The 25,470-nt window shown below is 39.5% G+C and overlaps 2 protein-coding genes across 3 annotated transcripts in view; one reads left to right on the top strand and one right to left on the bottom strand.

Moving 5' to 3' along the window:
• LOC132392448 (solute carrier family 35 member F5-like) overlaps positions 1 to 8,618 on the bottom strand; it is a 193,414-nt gene extending 184,796 nt beyond the window's left edge. For both annotated transcript variants that reach the window (XR_009511541.1, XM_059966304.1), the window contains exon 1: positions 8,462 to 8,618. The gene's annotated coding sequence lies outside the window, so the exon portion shown is untranslated. The remainder of the gene's footprint in view (positions 1 to 8,461) is intronic.
• Positions 8,619 to 8,889: 271 nt separating this feature from the next.
• LOC132392449 (actin-related protein 3) overlaps positions 8,890 to 25,470 on the top strand; it is a 30,750-nt gene continuing 14,169 nt past the window's right edge. The window contains exons 1-4 of the mRNA XM_059966306.1: positions 8,890 to 9,091; positions 16,288 to 16,343; positions 24,752 to 24,876; positions 25,316 to 25,426. Coding sequence (XP_059822289.1) covers positions 9,048 to 9,091; positions 16,288 to 16,343; positions 24,752 to 24,876; positions 25,316 to 25,426 — 336 coding nt within the window. The 5' untranslated portion in view covers positions 8,890 to 9,047. The remainder of the gene's footprint in view (positions 9,092 to 16,287; positions 16,344 to 24,751; positions 24,877 to 25,315; positions 25,427 to 25,470) is intronic.

A 25,470-nucleotide genomic window follows, 5' to 3' on the forward strand; every position in this document is an offset into this window, starting at 1 on the left:
AGAGGGAAGTTATAGAGGCACGGAGTGAAAATGAGAAACAGATAAGGCTGTTAGAAGGTCTAGGGTTGGACATGGATGATCTGTCTGGCTTGACAGAACTGTTTGAAGAAGTTGAAAATTTTAAATGTGTTCCCGATAATGAAATAAGGGCAGTCCTAGATGAAAAGGGTGCCCTTACTTTGAAGGAGTCTGCTGGGTTGGCAGATGAGGTTGTTTCAGCCCGCAGGGTTGAGTTTACTCCGGAAGGGAGTTGCCCAGAGAGTAACTGGGAGGATCAGGGGAACTTAGAATTTGAAAAGGGGACAGGTATTGAAAGCCTGGAAGAGGCAGGTGTCCCGTCTGAGTGTGTTCAAGATGTGGATGCACATGGTACTGAACCTAGTAATGTAACTCAGGAAAAGTTTGAGGTATCTGATTTAATTGAAAAGGAATGCAGTCCTTTTGGGTCAGATGGACATGGTTCAGTGAAGAAAGGGTTAACCTTGGTACTAGTGGGAAGTGAGAAGTCTCAGTTGTTTGTGTTAGAAGGTGTGTTAAAAGTTAGTGAGGAGAAGTCTAGTGATGTGAATATTATTATTGAAGGAGAAGGGAAAAGTGTAGTTCATAAATTGAATGAAGAAAATTTAAAGTCTGGATTGGTTTCAGAAGCAGTAACCAGGCTGAAGGAACAATGGCTTGTTAACAAGGTGCCTGCGAATCAATTATAGTTTGATTTGGAATGTAAAGGTACCCCACTCGCTAATGTTATTCAAGGGTGTGCTGTGAAGAGGTAGAATTTGAAATGTTGTTTGGACAAAGGGCGATCACTTGCAGATGTGAAACTGAAAACTAATAGAATGAAGGGTCCTGAAGATAAAACTAATGACTTGCTTAAAAATAAAGAATTGTGTGGAAGTTCGGAAGATGGGCTAAGTTTGGAAAACATTGTTGATAAAATAACTCCTATGAGAGGAGTATGTGAAAGCCTATTCCACACTGGTGAGCAAGTTAACCACGTGAGAGTTAAGTGGAAAAGAGGCAAAGGTTGACAAAATGCCACTTTAAATAACAGGATCTGGTTTTGAGGGATTTCGACAAAGCATGTAAATAATAAAGATGACACTATGGAAGATTGACTGTTAAGTTTAAAAGTAAAATAAAGATTAGTATTTGCATAAACTTTTGTATACTACAGAATAATCACACACGTATTGGTTCACATTTTGTAATATATACTTAAGATGACAACTCTTTAGTTTTGTTTTTGCTGAAGGAAAGGAATAAAAATAGGTGGTTATTAAATTGGAGTTTGATGCTACAGGAATTTACTAAGGTACAAAATGTTAAGATATTAAAGGAAGTGACAATGTAATCACTAACTGTTTAGATGCCAAGTTGAATGTATATCTGTATTACTCTGTACTGAAAAAATCTTTTGTATTGTGTTACAGAATTTCAGAATCTAAGACTCTATTAGTTAATTTTCCCCTTTGGTGAAAATTCTTAGAAGGATGGGGGTGTTACGAATGAGGAGCAACTCTGATGGGCAGAAGGGCAAAGTCACCCCCCCCCCCTTTGAGAATCGCAAAATCGCTATTTCGGGGCTGATACCAAGGAAATGAGAGAGGTAACAGCAAAGACAGTTATTGATAAACAGCTCATGTCAGTTAACGAGAGACAACGCAGAGATACACTAAGTGGAATGTCTCCTCCTAACAAAAGTGGAACGGAACCACCGATTACTGCTATTGTCTCTTGGAGAAGGATTGTGTATTCAGTACTGTTCTATTCAGTGAAACCCCTCAGGGGGCAATCAGAGGGGGCAGGTTTGATGGATTGCATCATCCCAACCTGATTGACACCTGAGACCCCGTGAGTGGGGATAAAAGTGAGGTCTGGGGAACATCCCTCAAACGCACCAGGAGAGACGCTACGAGACCGGTGGGGGCTTGTGTGTGTGTGTGTTCACCCTTGCCTGGGTGACAAATCCACCACAGAACGGTCTAGCTAAAGGACGGAGGGGTCATACGTGAATGGCCACAACAACGCATTGACGGATCAAAATCGTAAAGTCGGCAAGTCAATAGCTGTTACTCTCTCTCTCTCCAACAATTGCAACACAGTGACCAACAACTACCGCAGCCTGCATGAACTGAATTGAACTTTATATTTCCATCGGACAATTCATTATCCCCTAGACAACGATAGAGCTTATTTCTTATTGATTATTATTATACCCACACTTTTAGGTTTAGTATTGATGACGTATATTATCTGTATATTTGCATTGATATTATTTTTGTGTATTTTTACTAATAAATACTGTTAAAAATAGTATTAGCAGACTCCAACGGATACTCCTATTTTTGCTGGTAAGACACCCAGTTATGGGGTTTGTATCAGAAGAAATAAAAAGATTGACTATTTTCCAAATGGAGAGAAAATATAAAGATCTGAAACACAAAGGGACTAGGTAATCCTTGTGCAGTATTCCCTGACGGTTAATTTGCAGGTTGAGTTTTTGGTAAGGAAGCCAAATACAATGTTAGCATTCGTTACGAGAGGACTAGAATACAAAAGCAAGGATGTAATGAAACTTTATAAAGCACTGGTGAGGCCTCACCTGGAATATTGTATGTAGGTCTGAGCCCGTTATGTTAGAATGGACATACTGAAACAGGAGAGGGTTCAAAGGAGGTTCACAAAAATGGCTTGTCATATGAAGAGTGTTTGATGGCTCTGGGCCTGTATTAACTAGAGTTTGGATGAATGACAGTGACCTCACTGAAACCAATCGAATGGTAAACGGTCTTGATGGACTGGATATGGAAGGGTGCTTCCTATGATGGAAGAGTCTAAGCCCAGAACACACAGCTTCAGATTAGAGGGGTATCCTTTTAGAATGGAGATGAGAAGGAATTTAGCCAGAGGGCCTTTGCCACAGGTAACTGAAGAGGCCAAATCTTTACATATATTTAAGGCAGTTTGATTAGATCGGAAAAACCGATCTACCATGATGAAATGGCAGAGCAGAGTCGATGGGCCAAATGGCCTAATTCTGCTCCTATATTTTATGATCTTATGGATTTTTTTGTGCGGAAGGAGAAATTGGGGGGGGGGGGGGCGATGTACCTATTCTGTTTTTGTTCATTTGTTTGTGTGGGGAGGTAGGATGTGAGGGTTCATGATGGTGCTGCCTCTCTTCTCATGGCTATGTGGAGAAGAGGAATTTCACATTGTTTACAATGATAATAAATGAGCCTTTGAACAACACCATTTTATTTATTTAATACATTTTGTATTAATTGTTTCTGAATTTGTGTTACATTTTTCAAGCTATCATGTCCACAACACTTTGGAGAGGGAGGGAGAGCAGCCTGATGTCCTGGTACATATTGGTACCAATGACATAGGAAGGAAAAGCAAAGAAGTTCTGAAAAGAAAATTTAGAGAGCCATGTAGAAAGCTGAGAAGCAGGACCTCCCGGGTAGTAATTTCTGGATTACTGCCTGTGCCATGTGCCAGTGAGGGTAGAAACAGGATGATTTGGCAGATAAATGCGTGGCTGAGAAGCTGGTGCAGGGGGCAGGGCTTCAGGCTCTTGGATCATTGGGATCTCCTCTGGGGGGAGCTGTCCTGTTCCAGAGTGAAGGCTTACACCTGAACCCGAGGGGGACCGATATTCTCGCGGGCAGGTTTGTCAGAGCTGTTGCAGAGGGTTTAAACTAATCTGGTGGGGAGGAGGGTTGGGAACCAGAGTGAAGGGACTCAGGATAGGACGGATGGTAGAAAAGGCAAAGGTAGCGTGCAGTCAAACTGTCAGGAAGGGCGGCCAGATGACAGCACATAATTGCAGCCAGCAGGGTGATTACGGATGCACCGTCAATTACGGATGCAGAGTCAAAAACAGTAACAAACACAGTACTCAAAGTGTTATATCTCAATGCATGGAATATAAGAAATAAAGTGGATGATCTTATTGCACTATTACAGATCGTCAGGCATGATGTTGTGGCCATCACTAAATTGTAGCTGAAGAATGGTTGCAGTTGGGAGCTAAATGCCCACAGTTACACATTGTATCGGAGGGACAGGAAGGAAGGCAGAGGGGGTGTGTGGCTCTGCTGGTAAAGAATGGCATCAAATCAGTATAAAGATGTGACATAGGATCAGAAAATGTTGAATTCTTGTGGATTGAGTTCAGAAACTGAAAGGGTAAAATAACCGTGATGGTAGTAAAATACAGCCCTCCCAACAGTGGCTAGGTTGTGGACTAGATTACAAAAGGAAATAGAAAAGGCATGTCAAAAAAGGCAATGTTATGAAAGTCACAGGAGAATTCAACATGCAGGACGATTGGTAAAATCAGGTTGGAATTGGATCTCAAGAGACTGAGTTTGTTGAATGCCTACAAGATGGCTTTTGAGAGCAGTTTGTCATTGAGCCCAAGAGATCAACTATACCTGATTGGGTGTTATGTAATGAACCAGAGGTGATTAGGCAGCTTAAGATAAAAGAGCACTTAGCCATGATAACAATATGATTATGTGTTCAACTTAAAATTTGATAGGGAGAAAGTAAAGTCTGACATAGCAGTATTTCAGTGGAGTAAAGGGAATTACTGTGGTGTGAGAGAGAATTGGCCAAAGTAAATTGGAAGGAGATGTTGGCAAGGTTGACAGCAGAACAGCAATGGTGTGAGGTCTGGGACAAATGAAAAAGGTGCAGGATAGATGTATTCCAAAAACAAAGAAATACTCAAATGACAAAATAGTATAACCGTGACTGACAAGGAAGTCAAAGCTAATGTAAAAACAAAAGAGGGGGCAAACAACAAATCAAAAATTAGTGGGAAAACATCAGTGGGAAGGTTTTCAAATCCTACAGGATCACCAGGAGAGAAAAGATGAGATATGAAAGCAAGCTAGCAAACAATATCAAAGTGGATAGTAAAAGCTTTTAAAAAAGAGAAATGAGAGTGGATATAGGAACACCAGAATATGAGGCCGGAGAAATAATAACGGGGGCCAAGGAGATAGCAGGTGAAGTAAATGAGTATTTTGCAAATCTTCACTTTGGAAGACACGAACAGTGTGCCAAATGCTGAAGAATGAGAGGGCAGAGAAGTGAGTGCAGTTACTATTACAAGGGAAAGGGTGCTCAAAAAGCTGAAAGACCCAAGTGTACATGTCACCTGGAACAGATAAACTGCACCCTAGGGTTCTGAAAGATGTAGCAGTAGAGATTGTGGAGGCATTAGAAATGATCTTTCAAAAATCATTGCACTCTGGCATGGAGACAAGGGGCCAAAAAACTGCTAACGTCACCCCACTTTTTAAGAAAGGAGGCAGGCAGCAGAAAGGAAATTATAGACCAGTTAGCCTGACCTCAGTTGTTGGGAAAATGTTAGTCAATTGTCAAGGAGGTGGTTATGGAATACTTGCAGACACAGGACAAGATAGGACAAAGTTTGCATGGTTTCCTTAGGGAAAATCTTGCCTGACAAACCTGCTGGAATCCTTTGAGGAGATTACATGCAGGATAGATAAAGGGATGCAGTGGATGTTGTATATTTGGACTATCAGAAGGCCTTGAACAAGATGCCACACATGAGGCTGCTTACCAAGTTCAGAGCCCATGGTACTACAGGAAAGTTACTGGCATGGTTAGCACATTGGCTGATTAGTAAGAGGCAGAGGGACTTGTAAGCCCTTGTACAGAACACCCTTAAGGTTATCTTGCAAGTAGAGTCATGGTGAGGAAGGCAAATGCATTGTTAGCATTCAAGAGGTCTAGAATACAAGACCAGGGTTGTGATGCTGAGGCTTTATAAGGTACTAGTGAAGCCACACCTTGAGTATTGTGAACAGTTTTGAGCTCCTCATCCAAGAAAAGATGTGCTTTGGAGAGGGTTCAAATGGAGAATCAAAGGATTATATGAGGAATGCTTGAGTCCGTACTCACTGGAATTCAGAAGGATGAGGGGAGGATCTGATTGAAACCTTTTGAAAGTTGAAAGGCCTAGGCAGAGATGTGGAAAGGATTTTTCCCATGCTGGGGGAGTGAAGAGTGTACAGCCTCTAGATAGAGGGGCCTCCACTTAAAACAGGGATGCGGAGAAATTTCTTAAGCCAGAAAGTGGTGAATTTGTGGAATTTATTCCCACAGGCAGCTGTGGAGGTCAGAAACATGGAAGAAACCGTTACAAACTGAATTTCTGACTCCTTTCTGTACCACTTTTTTCACTTTTATTGGTCACAAAATCATCAATTGTCTTAATACTGTATTTTTGATCTAATCCTGAAACATTCCAACTTTCAGTCTCCTTCCTATCTACTTCTTGTATCTCTTCAAAAGTAACCTGGACCTTCAAGTTGTAAGCTGTTACTAAAGAAATTGTTAGATTAACTTTTTAAAATCAATGTCTGACATAAAACTGACCTGGGAAATCAAACAGCAATTAGCCTTTTTACACTTATATTGTATTTTGATAAGAGTGAAATGCAAATATTAGTTAAATTTTACTAACAGTAAATTCCATAATTTATGTCAAAATGTACCCGTGGGTGATAAAGAAAATTCATCACCAAGTGTACACAGCAGAGTCCTACAAACAGCAAATGACCAGATCATGTTACTAGCTGTTATTTGAGAGATAAATGTTAGCCTGGAAACCAGAGGAACCCATCTAAGCTTCTCCTAATAATGCATTCCCCCTCCCCTCTTCTCCTATTCCCCACTCTAGTCTCATAACTCTTCTCACCTGCCTATCACCTCCCTCATTTCTCCTCCTCCTCCTCTCCTATCAGATTCCTTCCACTCCTTTACCTTTCCCACCCACCTGGCTTCACCTATCACCTTCTAGCTATTCTGCTTACCCCACCCCTTACGTTTTTATACGGTGTCTTCCCCCTTTCCTTTCCAGTCCTGAAGAAGGGCCTCAGCTTGAAGTGTTGTTTATTAATTTCTATCGATGCTGCCTGACCTGCTAAGTTCATCCAGTATTTTGTGTGTTGCAATGGATTTAGGGTTTCTGTTTTATTTGAGAGCACAGACCTAACTGTGTAATCTGAAGGAGTGTACCTCTGATAATGTGACACTGTCTCAGCAACCTGCTTCAGTGAAATAGAGAATCGGAATAAATATGTACAGAAAATCAAGATGGAATGCGGGGGGGGGGGGGGTGTCTATATTCAATCTGGCACCAATAACTAGTGATGCATACAGGTCATTGTTGAGATGTCAACTATTAACTCTCTTTGTATATGAGCTGGACAAAGCCAGCAGGTGTGCTCTAGCAATTTTGCTGATAACACAAAGATATAGTGGATGGGTTTGCAAATTGTGAGATTTCATAAGCTCACAGAAGGATATAGTTGCTTAAGGGAATAAACAAGAAATTGGGTAGTAGAGAACACTGTGGGAAAATGCACCAAGAAAAATTAAAAGGCAAGCTTTGTTTTTACTAAATTGAAGTAAAATTATAAAATGTTGTGGCAAGATCTGTAGAAGTTCACATGCAGGTTCAGTAAGTTATTCAGAAGTTAAGAATGTTAACCATTATTCCAAAGGAAATGGAGTATAAATTAGGGGCATTTTGATGCAGTTTTGCAGAAACAAAATCTGGGATTTCCTGTGATATATTGTAAAGCACTAACAGCAAAAAAAATCTGCAGAGGGCTGTCACGTCAGCTAGCTCCATCATGGGCACTAGCCTACCCACCATTGAGGATATCTCCATAAGGCAATGTCTCAAAAAGCTGGCATCATTAAAGACCACTTCGCATTTATACCATCTAGATTTAACAGATATTTATTTTAAAATATAGCATATTTGAAGTACTGCTACCGCAAAACAACAAATTTCACAACAAATGTCAGTGAAATAAACCATTCTGGTTCAAAGCTACAGGATGCCGAAAGGTGATCATATGGAATTATTTAAGATTCGGAACGCGACCGACAGAGTGCATATTGAGAGAATATTTTCCATCGTGCAGTATCCCGAGTTAGTCATAACTTCAAATAAAGGGCGTCCATTTAAGACACCTCACTCAATAGACGTTAATCTTTGGAAATCTGTACCTGAAGTAGATACGGAAGCAGAGCCACTGAATATATTTAAGGCAGAGAATTACAGATATTTAAATCACAAAAAGTCCAAAGGTGTGAAAAGGGAGCGTAAAAAAGTGTTGAAACCAAGATGTGGATCAGTCATGGTCTTACAGAATAGCGAAGCACGCTGGAGAGGGGCCGACTGGCCTATTCCTAGGAAACTTGTGTAAAGACCGCGACTGATGCCAGCAACACGTGTCACCGTGTCCTTTAACCGCGGGCTGGACCCGAATGCCCATCCGACCTCTCCCTCCCGCGCCTCGGCAAAGAGAATCCAGCAGGCATAGTCACAACCACAAATCCACCCATAACAACCACTGAACGACGTCTTCATAAGCGCAGCAAACGGCACCACATTGCAACTTACGCAGAAAAGTGAACGAGGGCATCACATCTTGACGATGACAAGCAGGAGACGAAATGTTGTAAACAGAACAGCCCCTACGGAGTCACTGATCAGATGCCCGTCCCTGGCTAAAACGTGCACGCACGGTATTCTGGAGTTTGTAGTTCATCTGGATAGGAACACGCCGGAATTTCCTACAGTTAAACTATAGTACCCAGCATGCAGTGCAACAAGGCCGCTTGGATTCACGTGAGCAAGTCTAATTTACAAGGTACAGAGTCCGGGCGGCAGCAAATATTCCATGACGTAATGTCGATAGACAGCAGCGCTGGCCACTCAGGTGGTAAGCTGACTCATCTGTGGTTGGTAGAAAATGGCTGCCGGCTGTCCGACTTATTGGCCAATCAGACTGTGCGAACCCGGGAGCTAGAGGCGGGTTTGCGGTCTGAACGCCCGGAGCCGGCAGCCATTTTGGCGCTAGTGCGGAAGTTGGAGTTGTGTCCTCGGAGCCCGAGCCGGAGCGGCCGACCGTTCATGCTCAGGTAGCGCCGGGCACAGCGGCTCCCGTTCTTTCTTGTCAGCTTCGAGAAGAAAGCTATCCTTAAAGATGGCAGGCAGATTACCGGCGTGTGTGGTGGATTGTGGCACTGGGTAAGTAACGAGGCGCCGTGTGGAGGAGTGAAGTTAGAGAGGCGGCTCTCGGTTCCGGGGCCGGTGGGTGTGGGCCGCCCGTCTGTCGTGATCCGATTCACTGGCTGGGCAGGGTTGGCCCGGGCTGTGGAGGGAACCACATCCATTAATCAGCAAGTTAAACGATCGGGAAGAGGTGAAACACTGACGGTGTTCGTATCTCCGCGGAAATCAAATAGCATAGTTCCAGGGAAAGGTGTGACTCTGGCGGCAGTAACAGCCGACCACAGTAGCTAACTGTCCTCCACCCAGAATCAGCTGTAACGGCGCAGGATCAGCATCGTTGCACCTTTCAACACCAGGTGAACTGGTACAACTAAAATCTCCTCATTCCTCCCATGTCGGCGTTTTACACTTTTTTTTTGCCCTAAAGTAATTCTCGCAGAAAAACCGTGGGTAAAAAGGCCGCGAGTGGACAAGCGCGAATGAACTTCCGAGTTGTCAAAGCTCCTTCCTCCTTTCGTCTATAATTTCCTTATTAGGCTGTTTCTTTGTTAATGTTTAGTTGCTGAACGTGGAGGCTTAAACTATTTCCTTTTTGGTGTTTTTTTTCTCACCAGTATGTTTCAAACTGCTATATTTCAAATGTGACAAAAGAGGCACTCGTTGAGTAAGGGAAATATTCACGTAATACTTTGCATCATCTTATGTAAAACAAATCCTAATATGTGAGCTATCATTGTAGTGAATTTTGCTGTGTTGACAACTGCCTGCGACCCTATGGTCTGTAAGCATATTCGCCTGTTTCTCTTGGCACGGAGGCTGTACGTTTCGGCAAAATACACCACTAGTGAAGTTTATCGGATTCCTTGCTGTCTTTGGTACTGCAAAGTAGGGTTAAGCATGAGTTGTTTTTGTTTAAATCTATATGGTGAATCTATTTTTAAAATCAATTGCGTGGATTTTTTTAAAAGTGGGAACAGATCTACCTAAAATGGGTATTACGTTTAAAATTTTGAATAAAAGTATGCAATGGGTTCAGTATTACAGGGTGTAACTTTGTGGAAAATTAATGTCATTGTCTTGAAATAGTTCTTTAAAAATGTTTGTCTTGTCCTGTCTGCTGTGAATTGCCTGCACTAGCTTGCAGGAGGAATTTTGGAATTTATTATTGCTGCTTTTTGTTGCCTCAATTTCCCCCCAATCCTAAGTCACTGATACCTGACAACCTGTTGAAATTCATGCTCATGTTGTTCTGACATCCTGAATCCTGCCCCTGATTTTAATTATTTTAATCCTGGTTCCATATTCTGGAATTCACTCCCAGACCATCCATTCCACTCTGCATTTAATTCTCTTCTAAATGTCACTTTCTGAAAGCCTTTAAGGTTTTGCTTAGTGACTGTGTCTAATTATCTTAACAACTTGTACTTTAAATATTCTGTCACATTAACATACTCTATTGATCAAGCATTCAGCATTGATATTTAAACAAAATCTATTCACAAAGCATAAACTTCTAAAGTGAAAGAATCAACTTGAAGTGATGAATGAAATAATTTATTTAAATATATTACTCAGAATAAGTATGACTACTCTGCCCATTGAAGTAAATTCGGCAAAGATGAAATAAAGATATTGAATAATTTTGGTACCACAGCCACCAGAAACTGTTCTGACAGGTTAGCTATTTTGACATGATACCGACAAATTAATACCCATGCGAAATAACTTGGTTTCTTTATATCCCAGTTAACTAAGCACTTCATTACAGATATTTTATCTTAAATGTACCTTTATAGAGTCATGGAAAAGTGCAGTACAGTAATAGGCCCTTTGGCCCATCTAGTCTGTGCCAAAAGCATTTAACCTGCCTCCTCCCATCAATCTGCACAAAGTCATAGCCCTCCACATCCCTACCATCCATGTTCTTATCCAAACTTCTCTTAAACATTGAAATTGAGCTTGCATCCACCACTTATGCTGGCAGCTCGTCCCATACTCTCTCAAACCTCTGAAGTTTCATCTCATGTTTGCCTTAAAATTTTCACTTTTCAACCTTAACCTATGACCTCTGGTTATAGCCCACCTAACCTTGGTGGAAAATAGACAATAGGTGCAGGAGTACGCCATTCGGCCCTTCAAGCCAGCACCGCCATTCAATGTGATCATGGCTGATCATCCACAATCAGTACTCTGTTCTTAACTTCTCCCCATATCCCTTGACTCCACTATCTTTAAGAGCTCCTTCTTGAAAGCATCCAGAGAATTGGCCTCCACTGCCTTCTGAGGCAGAGCATTCCATAGATCCACAACTCTCTGGGTGAAAAAGTTTTTCCTCAGCTCCGTTCTAAATGGCCTACCCCTTATTCTTAAACTGTGGCCTCTGATTCTGGACTCCCCCCAACATCAGGAACATGTTTCCTGCCTCTAGCATGTCCAGTCCCTTATAATCTTATATGTTTCAATCAGATCCCCTCTCATCTTTCTAAATTCCAGTGTATATAAGCCCAGTTGCTCCAATCTTTCGACATTTGACAGTCCTGTCATCCCGGGAATCAACCTCGTGAACCTACACTGCACTCACTCAATAGCAAGAATGTCCTTCCTCAAATTTGGAGACCAAAACTGCACACAATACTCCAGGTGTGGTCTCACCAGGGCCCTGTACTACAGCAGAAGGACCTCTTTGCTCCTATACTCAACTCCCCTTGTTCTGAAGGCCAACATGCCATTAGCTTTCTTCATTGCCTGCTGTACCTGCATGCTTACTTTCAGTGACTGTTGAACAAAGACACCTAGATCTCGTACTTCTCCTTTTCCTAACTTGACCCCATTCAGTTAGTAATCTGCCTTCCTGTTCTTGCCACCAAAGTGGATAAACTCACATTTATCCACTTTAAACTGCATCTGCCCACTCACCCAACCTGTCCAAGTCGCCCTGCATTCTCCTAAAATCCTCCTCATATTTCACACTGCCACCCACGTTTGTGTAATCTGCAAATTTGCTAATGTTACTTTTAATCCCTTCATCTAAATCATTAATGTATATTGTAAATGGCTGCAGTCCCAGCACCGAATCTTGCGGTACCCCACTAGTTACTGCCTGTCATTCTGAAAAGGACCTGTTAATCCCTACTCTTTGTTTCCTGTCTGCCAACCAATTTTCTATCCCTGTTAGTACCCTACCCCCAATATCATGTGCTCTAATTTGCCCAATAATCTCCTATGTGGGACCTTATCAAAGGCTTTCTGAAAGTCCAGGTACACTACATCGACTGGCTCTCCCTTGTCCATTTTCATAGTTACATCCTCGAAAAATTCCAGAAGATTAGTCAAGCATGATTTCCCCTTCGTAAATCCATGCTGACTTGGACTGATCCTGTTACTGCTATCCAAATGTGCCACTATTTCATCTTTCATAATTGACTCCAACATCTTCCCCACCACTGATGTCAGGCTAACTGGTCTATAATTCCCTGTTTTCTCTCTCCCTCCTTTCTTAAAAAGTGGGATAACATTAGCTATCCTCCAATCCTCAGGAGCTGACCCTGAATCTATAGAACACTGGAAAAGGATTACCAATGTGTCCACTATTTCTAGAACGACCTCCTTAAGTACCCTGGGATGCAGACCATCAGGCCCTGGGGATTTATCAGCCTTCAGTCCCATCAGTCTACCCAACACCATTTTCTGGTTAATGTGAATTTCCTTCAGTTCCTCCGTTACCCTAGGTCCTCTGGCCACTATTACATTTGGGAGATTGTGTCTTCCCTAGTAAAGACAGATCCAAAGTACCTGTTCAACTCATCTGCCATTTCCTTGTTCCCAATAATAAATTCACCCGTTTCTGCCTTCAAGAGCCCGACTTTGGTCTTAACTAATTTTTTTCCTCTTCACATACCTAAAGAAGCTTTTTACTATCCTCCTTTATATCTTAATCTCTAGACAGTTGCTCAGGCATGTTAATTATTTTGCTGATTAACCTAGAATAGGAACAAAGGTGACGCCTTACTGCTAAAGCATATTTAAGCTTTTTTAAAGTGAGCAGATTATGGAAAGATGCTATATTTGTATTCCTTGCCTATTTCTGGTGTAAAATATTTGCAAATGTGACTCTTCAAGGCTGATTCTAACTTTCAGTTCGAAGATGAACAGCAGCTACAATTGAAATTGTATGTACTGGGCATGGCAGTTTGCATGTGTGTCTTAATTATTTTGAATTGCCATTTGAAGTCATGAGTAGTTTGATTTTGTTTTTCATCTACAAAAGCATAGATTGTATATTTAAAATACCTTACTACTTTGCACCAAAATATGGTTTGGAATAATATCAAGTGTTTGTTCAGTTTTTTGGTATTAAGCATGTAGAAATTGTCTTGTCCTGAGAACTCTGTCCCTCTGCTTTTGATAACTTAAAAAAGAAGCTGCAAATCTCAGTCTCTCTTCTGTTAATCTTGATTTTTATTATCAAACCCAGTTCAATGAAGATTAGAGGTTATGCTGGAAAATGAGATGCCAGTTTGAAGCTGCAGAACAGGGTTATATGCATGTTAGACAGCTGAGTGTTCTTGTACACCACAGTTTCAATCAAAAGTTAGCAGTCCAGTAATATTTAGTTGGGAACGCTGGTGAACTAACCAGAAGAGAAACTTCAGGAGCATCTTACGCTATAATGATAAATGCTGAAGGTGAGGCTGGGTTGTGCCTTGACATCTTCAGGTAGAAGTGCAGAATAAATCATCGAGCTCTGTGTCCCCTTAGAGTGAGATTTCAGTCAATTTAGTTCACTTCATGTACGAAGAAATGGTTTAGCACCAAATATTCCAAAGGCGAGCGGACCAAGCAGCATGATGGATGTGATTCTGTTGACCTCTGCTTCCACTGGGGATGATTCCATATGGTTACAACACTGGCAGAGTAGACAATTGTCTGTTACTTTTAACAAGAAACATACCGAATGCAAACTGGCTAATGGATGCCCAATTCTCAGTCGTCGAAGATCATATCATCAGAGCTATCAAGTGGCATTCTCTTTTTGACAATCAACTTACCATTATTTAATTAGATTTTTTTTACATCTGTGCTTATCACAGCTACGGTTTTAATCAGCCAAAAAGCTGACTTCTACAGATGATGAGAGTGACTGGCCTTATCGTCAGGGCAACAGTTTAGGGACAATGATGATTAATGCATACTGTCATTGTCAGTGTAAGTCCCCGAGCATAAAATTTGTGGGGGGAAAGGCTTCTCCAGTGCAGTGTGGTATTTGCTTCCTTGATCTGCTCTCTACTCCAAGGTATAATTGAAAATCTTTGATTGGAAAAATGTGTAGTCATATTTGTAATGTTATTTCCAGCAGACAAGTGTATATTGTTATTCCAAATCCGATGCAGCACAAAAAGGAAGGGAAATAAAACCCCATTTATAAGACGACTTGTAAAGATAGATTATATGTGCATAACATTACTTTAGGTTTAGGAGTGTCTATAAATAAGTTGACTCTGACTAACGTAGTGCAGATAGAGGTTGGTGTGGTAGGTTACTGGATTAAGGTGTTAATCAGCCTTGCTGCTTGGGGGAAAGTAAGTTTTTGAATCTGGTGTTGATGAGCCCCACCACTATCATTTCATTGACGAACTTGACAATGTGATTACTTGGGTGCCTGGCAGTGCAGTCATGTGTGAGCAGAATGTACAACAATGATTCAGGACACAACCATGCAGGGCATTTATATTAAGAAATGGATGAGGAAGGGCGAGTTAGTAAGTTTGCAGATGACATGAATGTCAGTGGAGTTGTCGACAGTGCAGAATTTTGTTGGAGGACATTGATAGGATGTAGAACTAGGCTGAGAAGTGACAGATGAAGTTCAACCTGGAGAAGTGTGAAGTGATTCACTTTGCGGGGTTGAATTTGAGGCTAGAACATATGATTAATGCATGATTCATGGCGCTGTGGACGAACAGGGATATTGTCTTCCGTTTTGTTTGACCTATTGCAGGAAGGATGGGGAAGCTTTAGAGCAGGGGTTGCAACCTATTTTATGCCATTAAGCAGGGAGTCTGGGGACCACAAGTTGGGAACCCCCGCTTTAGAGGGCGCAGAGAAAATTTACCAGAATGCTCGCTAATCCAAGCAGCATGTCTCATGAGGACAGGTTGAGTGAGCTTGGGCTTTTATCTTGGGAGGAAGAGAGGTGACTGGATAGAGGTGTAAAAGTTGATAATAGGTTTAGATCAAGTGGATAGCCTTTTTCCCCAGGGATAAATAGATAATATGAGAGTCCATAATTTTCAGGTGATTGGACCAGTGTCACACAGTGGCTAGTGATGGGGGGGGGGAGGGAGGTGGTGTTATCGGCAGTATAGGTGATAGGGTAAGCAGGAAGGGTTAAATTGATCATGGTGGGTTTAAAATTCAGCACAGCATAATGGACTGAAGGGCCTGTACTGTGCTGTAGTGTTTTATGCTTAAATAAGGGAATCAGGTTTAATAGCACTGGCATATGGCAAGGAGGAACCTGTTATACCTGTGGGAAGGGGGGGGGGGGTGTCTGGAATCTAGCACATACTGAGTCGTGGCACTCTCCCACCTAAGTATCTAAACTAACGCTTGAATCACAGAGACATCAAAGACTGGTAAATTAGATCAATGTACCTGGTATTTGGTGGTCAGTGTGGATAGGGTGGGGCTGGTGTCTGTTCTGTTTCACGACTGACTCCCATTGGATATATGAAAAATCGATACTTGTGCATAGAGGTCTGTCAAGTTTGTCCTGTTGAGGGAATATGAATGACCAAAATAAATGTTAACTTTTTACTTTTCTTTAAAGATCTACGTCCTATACTTAAATTTCAGTACATTAGGAAGCATTGTTGCTTCCCTCCACCAGACTTTCATATGTCGGGTTGTATTAAAATTCTGTCTCAAATGAATCATTCAAGCATGACTTTTCTACATATATATGAGGATGTTGGTCCCTCAGAAACTTGTGAATCACAGCTGCACATTGCAGCATTGTGCCTGTAAGGGAGCAAAATGGAAAACTGAAATTTGTGCAACTGGGATTGTAGTTGCCAAGGAAACAAATTTGAGAATATTTATAACTTGCATTAGAAGATGAGCAGGGATGACTTGATTTCAGTTATAGGACAAAGGCGTCATTAATTTTACAAGAATGGTTTCTGAAGCAAGTGATTCTTTTCATTTTGCAGCTACACCAAGCTTGGTTATGCTGGGAATACAGAGCCACAGTTCATCATTCCATCATGTAAGTATGGTATTTCAGTGTTAGCAATAAATACAGATACAAAATTAAACTTACTTACTGAGATTTTAAGATGGATCTTCAAATTAATTTCCATTTTCGAGTCCTACTATTAAGTAGAAGTAATTTAGCAGCATTTAATTTGAATGAAAATAAAATGCACTTTATGGGCAATGGGTAAGCAGTGTAAATTGTCTCCATAGAATATTTACTTTCACATAAAATTCAAGGATTATTTACAGATTTTGTAATATCTTTAGAGGCAGTATAGACTTGGATGCAAAACTATGCATTATGATCATGTTCTGTTACTACTACTATAGTCATGGCTTAAATTCAAGTGTTTATTTATGCAAGGAATAGAATAAGATTTTTCTCAATGAAAAGAGACAACATTGTATGTCTTCTGTGACTTTTACATGCTATAAAGATCAGATTTAACCAATCTAAAATTTGGAGTGCCAATTAATGAAGTGACCCTGGTGAATATTGAGATTGAATTACAACTTTTTATAGAAAGTCTTCCTGGTTTCAAATTTCAAAAAGTTGTGGGAGACATTTTAAATATTGAATACATGGACTCTTAAGAATTTCTAAGGACAATTTACAAGGCACTTAAAATAGAACAAAACAAAACACCATTGATCCAGGCAGCAACAAAACATAAAAAACCTGAGAATGCTTGAGTTAAGCTGCATTTATGGTGAGAGAAAGCTAATAAAACTGAAGTTTTGATCTCCACAGAAGCTGTCTTATATGCCAACTTTGAACATAGTGGTTAATTCTAATGTCTTCAAGTCGACTCCTTTAAAAGGGGAATGTTTACATTAAACTGCCCAGATTTTATGCAAATACAGTTAATATTTCGACCTTCATCTGAGCACTGGTTTGATCAATGTGCTAGCTTGTTGTGGGAAATAGGATATCTAACAAAAATCAATAATTTTAAGCATGATGTTTGCAGGAGCTGTATGATGGGTAATGTCAATTACTGACAGGAGATGGACAGATTACTATCTGAATCCTAACAAATATTCTAAAATTTAATTTCTTGACTTTATTGAAAATAAGCCTGTGAAAATGAGAAGCTACCACCTGTCTGCTACACACAAGCTGTGACAAGATCGTAGATATGATAGAACTACCAGAAAATCTGAACTATGACACAGAGAGAACGAAATAAGTTTTGGAATATATTTACTGAGAGACCTCCTATCCAAAAAAGTGTTTCAGTAGGCATTCTCAGAAGAAAATATACAGATTTTTGTTTTGTTGAACTTGTGCATTGTTCAGTTAACTGAGATTGATGATTTTTACTTTGGTAAAGATCTAAAGTGGATGTTCAGATTGGGTTTACCTACGGAGCTATTTTAGCATAAAGATTAAATCGCAGAGAATAGCAACAACTGCACATAACTATATATCCATAATTCCATTTACATTGAAGTGTAGATATGTTGAGGATATTTTGTGCATCTTTCCAGGTATTGTATCTCTAATTTTGAAACACCGTGCTATTACGAACCCCGTAACTGGGTCACTTACCAGCAAAGATGGAGAGGTCCATTGAAGTCTGATGGTACTATTTTTAACAGTATTTATTAGTAAAAATACACAAAAATAATATCCATGCAAACATACAGATAATATACGTCGTCAATACTAAATCTAAAAGTGTGGGTATAATAATAATCAATAAGAAATAAGCTCTATCGTTGTCTAAGGGATAATGTATTGTCCGATGGAAATATAAAAGTCACTCAGTTTATTCAGGCTGCAGTCTTTGGTTGGAGTCTAGAGAGATTTTTAGAAACTTGCCAGCTTTTCCTTTTTATGATTTCGATCCTTCAGAGTCTCGTTGTCGTGGCCGTTCCCTTGTGGCCTCTCCTTTAGCTAAGCCATTCTTCCATGGTAAGGCCCCAATCCCAGGCAAAGAGAAAGGACGCACGCGAGCCCCCCACCGGCTGTTGCTATTAAACGCTGTCAGGTGATTTTTAGCGTTTCATCTGGTGCATCTAAAGGGGTTGTTCCCCAGACCCTCTTTTATCCTTATTCACGGGGTCTCAGATGTCAATCAGGTTGGGATGATGCAATCCCTCAACCAGCCCACTCTGGTCATCCCCTGAGTGGCTTCAATGAATAGTACAGTACTCAATACACAATTCCGTCTCCAAGAGACAATAGCCGTTATCAATGGTTCCGTCTTGCTGAGGCCATGACACATTCCAAACCCTGTGTATTCTGGATGTCTCTCATTTCCTGGGTCCCAGACCCGAATTAATAGCGATCTTGCGATTCTCAAAAAGGAGGGTGCTACTCAGAGTTGTGGCACATTCGTAACAGTGCATACTATGAAAGGAAATGAGGTGATGGACATGAGAGAGCGATCCCAAGGTTTAATTCATTATTTAAATAATGGAATATTAACAGCTGCTAGGCATAGTTTGTGTTAATCCTAGTGAAAATAGGGTTGTAGTAAGTTTTTTGACGTTAAACTGTAAACCCTTGATTAATTCTTCTGCAAATACATCTTTTCAATTATTCAGTACAAATTTAATTTAATAAATGTGGACATTTTATTTATGCCCATACATGCAAAAGAAAGTTTAACAGAATAAATTAATTCCATAATTATTTAGTGTTGTATGTTTTAAATTCTGAATCAAAATTAAATCTAGCTGTGATAAAATGTTAATATCAGGTTTAATATCATTGCCATATGTCATGAAATATGTTATGCTGCAGTAGTACAATGAATACATAAGCTCAGTTAAAATAAGTATAGTTTTAAAAAATGAAATAGTGCAAAAAGAGGTGAAAAGATAATGAGCAACTAACACAAAATGTTGGAGGAACTCAGCAGGCCAGGCAGCAGCTATGAAAAAGAGTAAGTCGATGTTTCGGGCTGAAACTCTTCATGTGTTCTGATGAAAGATCTTGGCCTGAAATGTTGACTGTACTCCAGCATTTTGACTGTTGCATCTGCAGATTTTCTCTTGTTTGTGTGTTGGGGGTGGGGGGGGGGGTGGGTGGAGATGTGTTCATGGGTTCAATGTCCATTCAGAAATCAGATGGCACAAGCTGATCCTGAAGCATTGAGTGTGTGTTTTCAGGCTTCTGTACCACCTCCCTAATTGAAGATAGCCAAGAGAAGAGGACATGTCCTGGGTGATAGGGGTCCTTCAAGATGAGTAACACCTTTTTGAGGCACCATTCCTTGAAGATGTACTGATGCTGGGGAGGCCAGTGCCACCCCACCCCTCTCCCCATCCGTAGCAAGCAGTGATGCAGCCAGGTAGAATGCTCACCACAATACATCTGCAGAAATTCAAGATGCATTGTTGCTGCCAAATAGGATGAGTTTATCCTGGAATGCTGAGCCCAAAGTTAATATTTGATCACAAAACTATGGTATGTAGTTTAGCCATTAAGAGATGGGGAATGAGGATCTTTTAGTTAAACCATATATTCCTTGTACAAGAATGCCAGAATTTTGCAATCAATTAGCTCAAGAATAATGTCTGATGATTTTACTAATATTGGGAGCGTTTGCACCCACTCCACCTGTGTGTATGTGCACATTTAAAATCCCTTCTTTCTGATTGAGATGATTGACCTGAAATGTTAAATCTTATAGAACTTGTGAGTGTTTTACAAATTTATTTCAGATTTTTACTATTGGCAGTTACTTTTTAACTGGAAATGGAACTGCATTTGGGGAGAGCAGGATGTAAGAACGAAAATGTGCTGATAAAATTTGAAATCAGGAAGGAACATAATGTAGGGTAATGAAAGCCTACCGTAACATTTGATCATGTGTTTGAGCTGAAACATGGTTTTTAAAACAAAGTCATATTTCCTTTAAGCCAGGCAAGTCGTTACATTCTTGGAAGCAGTTTTATTACACCTCTGCAAGCATTTCAAATAGGCCACAAGTTTATTCTGTCATTGTTTTGCACATCACAGTAACAGCATTTCCTTTCTGCTGTAGCTTTTTTGGGTGGAAAAAGATTATTTCCTGTGCATTGAAAATTTTAGCTTCAGAGTAGTGCTTGAGCTTCATGCGCCCTCTAATTTTGCAATTTTTTTGCCATCTGGGAAGGAAGTGGCTAAGCATTGTGTGTCCTAAAAGATAGCCATTGTCTGAATTAGAATATGCCAAGAAACACAGTTCAGTGAAGTTTAAAGAACCATCATCTACTTATTGAGATAGAAAAAGCTGAGTATATTTTGCTTTCATAATCACTTTACTCATCCTCATATAGTTACTTTATATATCATGTTCTTTATTAATGCTGCTCACCACTGATCATTTGATATTGCCAGAGATAAAGGAAGTGATTCATGTAAATTATGGAGATTAACACTTTTTTTTGCCAAGATTTTGTTTCCGTACATCAAACTGAGACATTCAGAGATGCATGCCTTAAATGTTCCAATGATTGTTGTAAACAGATCAATGCTTTTACTCTGGAATTTGTCATGTACAAAGAATCCATCGGCCTAAATAAAATCAATATACAATGAAAATAGTAAATGACTTTAAAAATCATTTTTTCTTTTGACTTTCTTTTTATAACATTAATATTGTATGCATTTCTAAGAACATGCGGTTCAACTCTGCATAACTATGCAGAAAGTTTGAAGTTATTAACTCATCTCCTTCTACCATAGGCCACAAACTTATCAATCACCCGATGAGTTATTAACTTCAAACTTTCTGCATAATCACTGAGTTGAACTGCATGTGTATATAACGAGAGCTGTATAACTCGTCTCCTTATACCCTGGGTCAGGAACTTATCAATCACTCCTTGCTGTGGACACTTTCTGGAGGTCCAAGATCCGTATGCTCCACAACCGCTGGACTAAGTGTGTAAATCTATGTTGAAAACTAAGTGTACTAGGTTTTCTAAAATTGACTCCTACCTTAGGCCATCCCTTAAAAATCACCCCTTGTGCACTTTGTTAGTATTTGGTAGCATTGCCTTTAAATTGTTTAACTTGGGTCAAACACTTTGGGTAGCCTTCCACAAGTTTCTCACAGTATGTTACTGGAATTTTGTTCCATTCCTTCAGACAGAACTGGTGTAACTGAGTCAGGTTTGTAGGTCTCCTTGCTCGCACATGCTTTTTCAGTTCTGTCCACACATTTTCTATCGGATTGAGGTCAGAAAATGATGTCAAGTCTGGTTCATCCTTGGGAGCAATTTCCAAATGCCTGAAGGTCCTGACCTCAAACCGATAGAAAATTGTGGGCAGAACTGAAAAAGCATGTGCAAGCAAGGAGGCCTACAAACCTGACTCAGTTACACCAGTTTTGTCTTGAGAAATAGAACAACATTCCAGCAACTTACTGTGAGAAGCTTGTGGAAGGCTATCCAAAACATTTGACCCAAGTTAAACAATTTAAAGGCAATGCTACCAAATACTAACAGTGTATGTAAACTTCTGACCCACTGGGAAAGTGATGAAAGAAATAAAAGCTGAAATAAATTGTTCTCTCTACTATTATTCTGACATTTCACAGTTTTAAAATAAAGTAGTGATCCTAACTGACCTAAGACAGGGAATGTTTTCTAGATTAAATGTCAGGAATTGTGAAAAACTGAGTTTAAATGTATTTGGCTGTAGGTAATGATAGGGTTCCATTCGTGACATTCTTGATAACCGGAACAGTCTATATTTTAGAAATGAATTTCAACAGAAGAAATTCTCAAAAAGCTGATGGGAGATCAAATAGGTATAGGAAGAATGGGTGCCTGCGACCTGACTGACCCAGTATGTGAGCAAGTGAGTGTGCTCAACACTCCCAGCTCTGCTTAGCCCCTTGAAAGTTGTGGCTCTGCAGTGATCAGGAAGAGAAGGAACCTGGAAATGCCCCATTTCTACCCAGCCTGTAGCTCCACAGTAGCTGATAAATTCATCCCACTAGTCTCCAATATTTGTTTGAATACATGATCATAACCTGGAGAGGAGCATACTTGTACTGTGCAAACATTTCTGAAATATTTGCTCTTTTCACCTACCTCTTCCACCACCTATGGCAGTTTTGTACCACACTCTGGGAGAAAAATGAGCCTTTAAAATCTCATGTAGATATTCCCCATGTCACCCTAAATCTATGGCTTCTAGTGTTGAATTATCTTAAACATGTGAAAAAGACTGTGAATGCCTGCCCGGTGTGTCCTTTATATTATAGAGTAAATCTTCAAGATCACTCCTTGGGGTCCTTTACTCCAGGGGAAACAATTCCAGTCTACCTAATCCCTTGTAACTCAAATCGTCAGGTCTTGCAACATTGTTGTGTATCCTTCATGCACCCTTAACTTAATAGTATAATATAGCTTAGTGAATGACACAAATTGCTACTCTCCAACCCTGTCTCAATAACTGTAATAATTGTATTAGTAAATGCAAAGTGAAGTGTGACAACACCACAATATAACCTTAATGATATTTGATCTTGTAGCAAAATTACACAGCATGGAAATAGGCCCTACAGCCCATCTAGTCTGTGAAGATCAAAATGCCCAACTAAGCTTGGTCCATATCCTTCAGCCTTTCCTATGTATTTGGCCAAGTCCACAGCCTTGGCACTTTTGGCAACTTCTTGCTTTCACTCGGTGAGTTGGCTTCCTGAAGCTGCCTTCATTTGTGTGGTGTTCTTCTATTGAGGCTAAAAGCAGATTTACCAATGGCACATATAAATGTATTGTTTAGTCAGGTCTATAAAGTCTCTTGCTAAAAATTGAGGCTTGTTTTATTGATATTTTAACCAGTTAATGTCACTAAATATGTGCAAACTATCATTTTCCAAGAAGATATTTGAAACCAAAACTCTGGATTCTGTTCTGATAGCAGAACTATGTACTACTTAATAGCATTCTGTTTGTTCTATTGTTTCTATAACTGTTCTATTGTCTGTGCCTATAATTTTATATACACTTGTGTCAGTGAATATTACAATAGTTATAGCACTTAAGGATATGAGAGCATTTTGTAAATATTTTACAGCAGCATTTTTCATACAGTAGCATGAAAGATAAACCAATTTCTCTATCAAATTAATATGTAGTAGTATATTCCAGTTGTATAAGATGATGAGAGGCATTGATCATGTGGATAGTCAGAGGTTCTTTCCCAGGGCTGAAATGGCTAGCACGAGAGGGCATAGATTTAAGGTGTTTGGAAGCAGGTACAGAGGAGATGTCAGGGGTAAGTTTTTTTTTTACACAGAGAGTGGTGAGTGCGTGGAATGGGCTGCCGGCGACAGTGGTGGAAGCGGATACAATAGGGTCTTTTAAAACACTGGATAGATTTATGAAGCTCAGAAAAATAGAGGGCAGTGGGTAACCCTGGTTAATTTCAAAGGTAAGGACATGTTTGCCACAGTTTTGAGAGCCAAAAGGCTTGTATTGTGGTGTAGGCTTTCTATGTTTCTAATCTTATCTCAATTCATGTTGAACTAGCGTTCATAAATTTTGTCAATCATTTTGTCAAGAGGATGACATTGTGAATATATTTAGAATTAGTTTGGTGTATCTGATTATGAAAGTTGGAATTGAAAGGGATAATTAACAGGATGGTCCTGTGCTGCTTGGCAGCGTTAAGTTCCTTGATACAAGCCCACATTTTCTTTAAATAATTTAAAGGTTGTAAATACTACAACTTTCTCACTATATTGACCTGCAAATGAAAATAAAATACAAGAATAGGTGTAATTTTCTCATATCTGCAGGTGTTTTAATTTCAATAATCTTGAAAAAATAAGTCATTGATGTTTTCCAACAGCTAAAATCTTACCTGCATTTACATGTTTTAATATTGTATGTGTGCTACTTATTTCCTATATTATACCCAAAAGCAGTCTTTTTTATTTGTATTGTAAATTTTTAATGCTAACATCTTTAAACAAAACTAGTGTAATCCTCAATGGCATCTGAAATATTACTATTTTTATTTGATTTATCTTCAGCTGAATTTATATTTAAGCTTTGATCTTTTGAAAATACCTCAATACAACACAATTCAAAATACAAAGTATTTGAAAGTGTTGCTCATGGGCCAGAAGTTATATTTGATGAAGGCTTTGAAGACAATTGTTCATCTGTGCAAAGTTTTATTTGTTTTGCAAATCTGAAACAATGCTGGGGAAAGTTTAGGCATTTGTGAATGAAAATCAAATTAACTAAAAACAGCAAATGATGGAAGCACATTATCTGAGTTGGGTTTTATCAGTATCCTCTGTTCTAACTTCTGGCTTCCATCATTTTGTATATCACTAAGTTTTAAATTTCATTGTTTGCCTCTCTGAAATGGACAAAACATTTCCTCTTTTTAAATGCGTACTTATTTTCTTGTACATAAACTATTTGTTGACTAAACATTTTTTCTCTACCTACTGTAAGGTATTGCAATCAAGGAATCTGCAAAGGTTGGTGACCAGGCGCAAAGGAGGGTGATGAAAGGAGTTGATGATTTGGATTTCTTCATAGGGGATGAAGCAATAGACAAACCTACTTATGCAACAAAGGTAAGTTCATGAAATGAGGTCATTTTGGCATTTAATAAAAATTGTTTAATATTAAAATGTTTGTAAATGTAACAAGAAATCTTCAGAAATGAGAATAAATTTGACTCGTAGCTTGCTGTATCATGTACACTTGGCTGTGAATGGATTGAGTTTGGTAAATGGTCACTTTACCAATATGTGTGTGTATTCTAGTATTAAGTTAGTCATGTTACACTGTTGGAAGTGGAACAATTAATGCAGAAGTATGTGATTTGTATCTTTGCCCTAATAAGAAATTTGGTAAGTGACTGTATGAGTCCTACTTAGGACGTTAACTTCCTTATTACTTGTTAAATTTTGAAGGTCTATCTGATAGGTCTACAATATTTTATTTATTACTCAGTTTGAAAGTTTCTTAATTACAAAATTAATATTGATGTCTGCTTTACTCCTGCGACAGTGGCCTATTCGTCATGGCATTGTTGAAGACTGGGATCTGATGGAGAGATTTATGGAACAGGTTATTTTTAAATACCTTAGGGCAGAACCAGAAGACCATTATTTTCTTTTGGTAAGTACAGCTGTTACTTTATGCTAATTCTGTAATTGAAGATT

This window comes from Hypanus sabinus, chromosome 4 (genome assembly GCF_030144855.1).
Source record: "Hypanus sabinus isolate sHypSab1 chromosome 4, sHypSab1.hap1, whole genome shotgun sequence".
Lineage (NCBI taxonomy): Eukaryota > Metazoa > Chordata > Chondrichthyes > Myliobatiformes > Dasyatidae > Hypanus > Hypanus sabinus.